The 8,483-nt window shown below is 37.6% G+C and overlaps 1 protein-coding gene across 1 annotated transcript; it reads left to right on the top strand.

Annotated features, from left to right (window-relative positions):
* The first annotated feature begins 1,673 nt into the window (after nt 1-1,673).
* On the top strand, nt 1,674-6,591 carry LOC109095262 (growth/differentiation factor 5-like). The gene is made up of 2 exons (XM_019108955.2): nt 1,674-2,584; nt 5,307-6,591. The coding sequence occupies exons 1-2, from the start codon at nt 1,951-1,953 to the stop codon at nt 6,167-6,169; spliced, it is 1,497 nt and encodes a 498-aa protein (XP_018964500.2). The 5' UTR covers nt 1,674-1,950; the 3' UTR covers nt 6,170-6,591.
* The last annotated feature ends 1,892 nt before the right edge of the window (nt 6,592-8,483 follow it).

Here is an 8,483-nt window from a genome sequence, read left to right as displayed (position 1 = left end):
GGAAGTATTTTCACTAGTGGTCTCAGACTGTATATCCACACAGAAGAAATCTTCCTGGTGATCCATGCGTCTGGGTGTGGGTTAAACCACAGGCCATGTTTCCTCCGTCCTTCTGAAAACATGCTGAGAGATGAACATCTCGGACGGTTGAAATGTGCTGCGTTCACTCAGTTTGCTGGCCAGTGCTGAGGTTTTCACCCCTGGATGAGCATGTTTATGTGTGTGTGTGTGTCCTGAGCTTCACCTGCACAATCTGAAACACTCTCCATTCCCTCCTTTGTTTGTCTACGGAGGTGGATATTTTTTATGTTCGGGAAGGATTGGAATGGTGTGTGTGGGTGTCTAACATAGAGTTACCAATAGTCCATATATTTGACTTGAGGAAATAAACTGATTCTCCACAGGCTTTAAATACAAATGTATGGTTGAGCTCGAGTAGAAACAGAGTGCAGTGCCAGTTTCTACATCCCAGAAACCTAAAATCTGTCATGTGACCTCTGACCTTATTCCAGTGTGATGATATTTAGATGATGTGGCAATTGAATTTTAAATCCATTCACTTCATTTGATCTTTTAGTGTTCAATTTCTGAAAACTACCTGTATATTACTACACAGCTCTCTGGGATACTTGATTCTGATTGGTCGATAGATGCTTTCTGCTCACATAATAATATAATTTCAGCTCAAATATTTAATTAATTAATTAATTAACTTATCTAATGTAGTTATTCTTTTATTTTTTTATCTCCATTTGTTTTTCTTTATTTCTATTTATTTACCTGTATTTATTTTATTTCTTTATTTTTTTTTTAATTTGAAATAAATACACAACAATACAGACAATATAATATTAAGTAATTTCATACTTAATATTATGATAAAATTTGCAATGTGACATAAACGTTAGTACATTTATTATCTTTATTATTATTTAAAATTTTCTGGTTATACAGTACATTGTAAAAAGTGAAAACATGCAATTTTCTGACCCTTAAAAAGAATTTCAGTGATATATTTTTTTTAAACTGTTAAATTTTTTTTTTTTTAATTATTATTATTATTTATTATTATTATTATTATTATTATTATTTGCAGTGTTATAACTAAAACATAACTTATTGTTTTACAAGAAAGTATTATTTCAAAATTTCATGTTCAATTCCATGTGTTACATGCTGTTTCTTAAGTGACTGAAGTTTACTAGCAATTTCTGGGTGAAAATTTCTTCACCATTTTTATTTCCGTGAAGATTGCATATCAAATCATGTTTAATGCATAGATCATTTGCATATCAGATCTGACCCATGGCTCATAAATTGAGGACCCTAAACAGTGCATTATTCTGGTGACCTAATGCAAAGCTTTTGGTTTTATGTATTTAGTGACTCATGCTTTAAGAAGAAATATTGCAGTTGAATAAATCTGGACAGCATGACATCAGAGAGTAATTAAGCTAGTTTGCGTTGGAATTCCTGCGCTCAGGTTTGCGCACAACTTAAGCACCTGCAGGTTTGTGTGTGTGTGTGTGTGTGTGTGTGTGTGTGTGTGTGTGTGTGTGTGTGTGTGTGTGTGTGTGTGTGTGTGTGTGTGTGCGTGCTGTTTTCACTGGACCATGTTCAAACTCGGAGAAAGAAAGAGAGTGAGCGAGACAGCGGATTACGCCACCCTTCCCTCTTGGAAAAGTGGGATTTTAAACAAGTCTCTTACAAGATATCAAGCAGAACCGCTGGACTTCACCGAGAGACACTGCGCTTTTATACCTACTCCTGGATCTCCACTCTGACAGAGAGCTGGATCACTATGGTTCTGAAGAGGGGGGCTCATGGCAATGATTTGCGCAGAATAATCGATCAGACATTTCCAAAGCTTAATTTTTACCTCTCCAGACCCGTTCATGGTAGAGCCGTTGGTCATTTCTCCATCGCCGAAACTCAGAGGAAGATCAGAGGATGAAAGTTCTGACTAGTCTCCCTCTTTTATTAGGTTTCTGGACTCTGTTATTTCTGGAATTCATCCCACAGGCGCTCTCCATCGCCGGAGTGGCTGGTCACAGGGGCACCGGGGCGGCCAAATCCAATCCACGGTTACCGGTGGCGCGCAACGGCACCACGCTAGTTAAGCCCTCAGACAACGCGAAGATCTCTCGCATCCGGGCTGGTCCACCTCTGATAATGACCGATACTCACCCGGTTCGCGCCGAGGCCCCTGTGAGTTTAGGGCGCAGGGAGGCCGCACGCTGGGTACCCAAGGATGCGGTGAGGGTCGCACCCTCTTCCAGCATCCAACACCAAGCGGGACACAATAAAGGAGTTTCTGCGCAGAAATCAGCCGCGCCGGCCTCGGTTAGGGCTGGTCAGACCAATGCTGGCATGAAGAAAAGCATCGCACCTGCACAGCTACAGCTGAGAGCGAAAGACGCGGAAAAACTGGAGAACAGCGAGGAATCCAAACACCCTTTAGTAACGCCCCATGACTACATGCTGTCCTTGTACTTGTCACTGACCAGCGGAGAGGTCAATACAAGCGTCCTGCACGAGGCTGGGATGGCCAACACTATCACCAGCTTTGTAGATAGAGGACAAGGTATGGTGTGCCTGGTTATTCTGGTTTGCATGGGAGAGAAATGTTGTACGCTCAAACGGGGCAAGTTGTCACACTGGTAAATTGTCACAAGGGCTGTATCTCAGTAACTGTGAGGTTTTGAATCAGAAGTCTGAATAAAATGTTTTTGCATGTTGGTTTCAAATATTTCATATTTCATATGATTTTCTTATTTTTTTTTTCATATGATTTTCTTATTCTTATATATAGTTGTTTGTTAAATGGATTGACAATAAAATCACAGTGGTTTGTGTTATGTTTTTGTATGTAACATTTTTATTAATAATTTTATTTTCCTGTGAATTCTGCTGTTTTCATGAATTATTAATTTAACTATTTAAAATGAAATGAGCTGAAAAGGCCATAATTAGCTATTTAATGGCATTTTCCAGAAAAGACAACTTAGCACATATATTGTGACAACATGCCCAGTACTATATCTTTTTTCCAGGGAATATGATGGTGAATATGTATTTTAAGAATTTAACATCAAATTTATGTGTGTCACACACACACACACACACACACACACAGAGAGAATCACACACACACACACACACACACACACACACACACACACACACAAACAGAGAGAGAGAGAGAGAGAGAGAGAGAGAGAGAGAGATTTTGTTAAAATTCTAAATATTTTTTAATAAACCACCCACTGAAATATTCATTTGTGACAACTAGCCACATTATTAGTTTCTCTATTATTAGTTAATTAGTTAGTTACTATATAGATTTTAAGTTAAAATAGATTTTATAAGACAAAGTGTATATTTTTAGCTGTTGTAACTGGTCACCACTTTAATCTTTAATCATGCTTTAGATTTTTGCAGGTTCAATTAATAGTTTTTATGAGAATAAATATCCCATAGAATTTAAATTCCATACAGTTTCTCAAATAATATAAGCTCACAAAAAAACGCAGAAAATGTTTTATAGCTTTTCAAACGGCAGGATACTGCGGTCACTGCTTGAAATGTCACGTCAATACCCATTTGAAGTCTACTGCATTTACAATAAATTGTCATTTTCTGTTTGTACAAAAGAAAAGTTGGTGGATATATATTTTGAAAACATCTTATTTCTGCTTATTATTGCATATACACTAAATCGACACAATCATATTATTATTATTATTATTATTATATATATTTTTTTAAATATGGGTCTCTGACCCAAACCAACTGTGTCAATATGCATCTGGCATAAGACTTTTGATGGACCTCTGCTTAAAGTAAATAAACTCCTGGGCTGGTTACAAGTAGGTGGCCTCAATATGTTTTTATTTTTTCAAAGTAAATCTGTTTAAAACAGAATTTAAATGGCCCTGCTGTATGTAGCTCCAAGGCTGACTCCTCAGAAGCTTTGAATGGTTTTAGTTTATGCCGTGTGAAATGCCCTTTGCAGATTTATAGTGACCACATCCTCTGTAGACACAGAAAGAAATGCATGCATTTTTCCCTCACCTTAAGGAAAAGTTTCCCTCCAAATGATAATTTACTCATGCTCGATGCTTCAAATCTGTATGACCTCTTCTGTAGAGCACAAAAATAGATGTTAGATCTTCATTCACTTCCATGCATGAAAAAGAGCAGACTGGAACATTCTGCTAAATATCTCCCTTTGGAGATCATACACGTCATACAGGTTTGGATCAACATGAAGGTGCGTAAAAGGAGACAGAATTTCCATTTTTGTACTACTATTTTTTTTTTATATTTTTTTATAAGTACTTTTTTTCCTAAGTTTAAAAGTCCACTGCACATAATGTCCTTCTAAATCCATTGAGTGTAATTTACATCTCCACACACACACACACTCACACAGCACTAATCAGTTGCACTCTCTCTGCCCCTCTCCATGCGCTTCAGATGGTCTTTTCAGCCTATGTTAGTGAAAGCCATATGTCACGGTGGTAGGCCCACTGGTAAATAGCTGCAGGTTGATAATAATGCTGTGTTTACAGTATGTTGTGGTCTCCAGGCCGAGGTTGTCTGGTTTTAATAGTCTTTTGAAAGCAAACTGTTCTTGGAGAAAATGAAACCTTTGATTTTTATAATGCACTGCCTTCATATTGCATTGCATTCAGAAAGTGCTCTCTTTTAGACACACACACTCACATAATCACGATGTGTGAGCTTTGATTGTGGAAAATATCAACTGCGTTGCTGTTAGAAAAGATCAAAGTAATTTTACTCTTTAAAAAAAAAAATCTTCCCTTACAAAAGTACAGTGATGGTATCAGATGGAAATAATGATAATAATAATAATAATAATTGTCCAACAAATCAAAGTGTTACCATGACATCATGTCCAAGAAAACATGGTATTTTCATGGAAAATGTTAAAAACATGATGTTGTGTCCAAAAAACAAGATAAAATCATTGTGCATGTTAAAATAAAATCATGATAGTATGTGCAAAAACCAGGGTATTACTATGGTAAAAAACATGGAAGTACCATAGTTTCTGTCTATAATTGCAGATGTCCAAACTGTTCAACCTCACCATAATATTCTGTACAAGAACATGGTATTAACATGGTAACATCCAAAAACCATAGAATTATAAAAATGGTACATGAAAAACAAATTGTACTACCTTTTTGTGTTATGCTAGATAAAAACCAGTTTTAAAATGAAACAAATGAAGAAATGCAAGGACTGTTTTTATTGATCTTTGACTTTAACTTTTGCAGATGACCGTGTGTCCCTCCTGAGGCGTCAGCGGTACCTCTTCAATATCAGCTCAATGGAGAAAGATGGTCTGTTGGGTGCAGAGCTGCGCATCCTCCGAAAGAAGCACATGGATTTTCGTAAGGCCACGTTTACCGAGGGCATGGTAACTTTAAAACTGTACACCTGTGCCTCAGGTAAGCACGGACCCATCCTGCTGCAGACTCAAACTATCGACCCTCGTAGCGCCCTGTACTGGGAAGTGTTTGACATCTGGAAACTGTTCAAGAACTTTAGGAACACTCCTCAGCTTTGCTTTGAGCTGGAGGCTGTCGATCAAAGTCGACTGCTTGATTTGCGATTACTCGGCCTGGGCCGGACAGGAAGGCAAACCCAGGAAAAAGCCTTCTTTGTGCTGTTTGGGCGTACGAAAAAGCAAGGGCTCTTTTACAACGAGATCAAAGCCCGTTCAGGTCACGACAACAAGACTGTCTACGAGTACCTCTTCACCCAGCGGCGGATGCGTCGGGCACCACTGCCACGTGGGAAAAAACCACCCAAGAATCCCAAACAGAGGTGCAACCGCAAGCAGTTGCACGTCAACTTCAAGGAAATGGGCTGGGATGACTGGATCATCGCTCCTCTGGAGTACGAGGCCTTCCACTGCGACGGCGTCTGTGACTTTCCCATCCGCTCCCATTTGGAGCCTACTAATCATGCCATCATCCAGACTCTCATGAACTCCATGGATCCCAGATCCACACCACCGACCTGCTGCGTCCCAACCAGACTCAGCCCCATCAGTATTTTGTACATTGACTCGGCCAATAATGTGGTGTACAAGCAGTACGAGGACATGGTGGTGGAGAGCTGTGGCTGCAGGTAGCGAGATATTCTAAAGACTTTCAAAAAGCAACCGGAATGGAAACATTTTGGATCTTTATGACTTCCAGACTTTCTTTATGATGGGTTATTTGGCCAAAATCAAGAGTATGATTTCCGTATTGTTGATCAATTTGCTATAGCCTATACACTTACATTCAGAATGGAACAGGGTTGTGCACCATTCAGAATTTAACTGAGAATATCTTTTAAATTCCAATTTAACTCTTGCATTTGAACTGAGGTAGCCAACAAAATTGCAATTTGAATGAATGTAAGGAATTAGAATTCAAATGAATCAAAATTCTAATGAAATTCAAAAACCTGCCATTTAGTTATAATGTCAAAACAAACTTTGGTTAATGAATTTAGTTTTTGTTTTAAAGTTTTGAAAGTATTTGAAAGTATTAGTTTTGAAAGTTTTGAAAGTATTTGTAATATTATAAAAACTCCATAATCACGGGAAGAAGGAGGCGGGAACCGGCGAACACTCAAATAAAACTTTAATAATCAAATAAATACAAAACAGCGCGACAGCCCCTCACGGGCGACTGCCGCGCACAAATAAAAACCAAACACAAAATAAAGCCCAGGCCTGGTCCTCTCTCGTCCTTCACTGTCGTCGCTCCTCTTTTGTATCCTCCCGATCTCCTCCGTGGGACTCGAGACTGGTGAGTAGAGCAGGTGTCGCTCATTTCCCAATCACTCCACCCGCCCCACTCGTCACAGTATTAAAGTGGGATGGGGGACAGAACAGTGTTCAATTTATTAAGAATTCGAATAATCTTTGCTAATATTCTTGAATCTTCAAACTGCTCGAATTTTGCCTTTACTGTATGACCAAAAATGAGTATTTTCAGCTGTTTGGTGTGTGTGTGTGTGTGTGTGTGTGTGTGTGGCTGAGAACACATTAGCTGAGAAATGGCATTATAATGCATTATAATTGTATCAAATCCTTGTTAATGTGCTGCCTGAAGTCTATAAGATTGTACTTTTTACATAGTCTGTATTTAAAAAAAAAAAACATGCAGCAAATGAAAGTAGGCAAATAACTGTTGGTTAAAAAAAATACATTAAAACAAATTTAGTATTCTTATGTTTGGCTTCCCAGATAGCAACAGGGTCTGGACCAAATCTGGCTTACATTCTTATGTACGATTGATTCTGACAATTAAAACAAAAATTAGGCTTGTGTATTTATGATATCAATTACTACTTTCTTTGTTCAGAAACGGAAGTAACTTAAAATGTTATTTGTGTGTTGTATCTTTAGTAGCTATAGCTACAGCAAAACTACAGAACTTCCACTAGGCTATTTTACGGAGCTGTCAACACTGGAAACTCCGATGGCATGCAATCAGCTGAAAAACACCCTATTTATATATAAAACTAGGCTATATGTTATTAAGTTGTGTATATATAAAATTATTTTATTTACAAGTTTCGTGTTTGTGTTTTTCCCATTTTATTTGTTGCATCTGAAAATTACTTTGTCTAAATAATTTAGATCAATCAATATTCAGAAACAATATTTTTTTCAAAGTGAATACCCCCCTCCCCTCATTTTGTGTGCTCTGGCACTGACCCTGATTAAAAGCCTTGATGTTGTCAAATTCGATATTTTAGTAACCGTTTTTAACAACCACTGTAATCATTGTGTCCTAATTTACGGATTTTTTTTTTTTTTAATAGTAGATTCACACTCATGAACTGAAATGGAGCAAATTCTTCCATTCTGAATTTTGCACAACCCTGTCATGTAGATATTAACACCAGGAGGTTCACATAAGGATTCAGAACAAGCAAACACTGTTGCTGTAGCATTTGTAATTATTTGTTTACACAAACCTGTGTCGATGTGCCAATAAAACTAGTCAAAACTAGCTGAGGCCTTTTCTACTAATACATTTGACTGGTTAGCATGGCTCAGTTTGACCCTGCTGGTAGATGTCATAACTACACCATCTGGCTGCTAAAAACATCTTTCTACATTGACCGTCAATAAGTAGCCTCTATTATTAGAGTATTCTGCTGGAATACATTTAATTGCAAGCAACAAATAAATATTTAATTATATTAGAGTGGATGTTTTTTCCAGTGTCAGATTAGTCACTAGTGCTGAAACTATATCTTCAGATTTGTGAATCTTGCTGGTGAAAATACACCACTACTCACCAGAGTGTTTTAACAGGTTGATGTTCTTGTCCTCACATTACTAGCTGCTCAACAAAAGTACATTATGCTTTTTATCAGAATGTGTTAAAGTGTTGAAACTCGAGTAAATGTCTAGTTGTTATATTCAAATTTTTTTATGTTTT

Source organism: Cyprinus carpio, chromosome A6 (genome assembly GCF_018340385.1).
Source record: "Cyprinus carpio isolate SPL01 chromosome A6, ASM1834038v1, whole genome shotgun sequence".
Lineage (NCBI taxonomy): Eukaryota > Metazoa > Chordata > Actinopteri > Cypriniformes > Cyprinidae > Cyprinus > Cyprinus carpio.
Note: the sequence above shows the minus strand (reverse complement) of the source record. Positions and strands in the feature narration are given on the sequence as shown.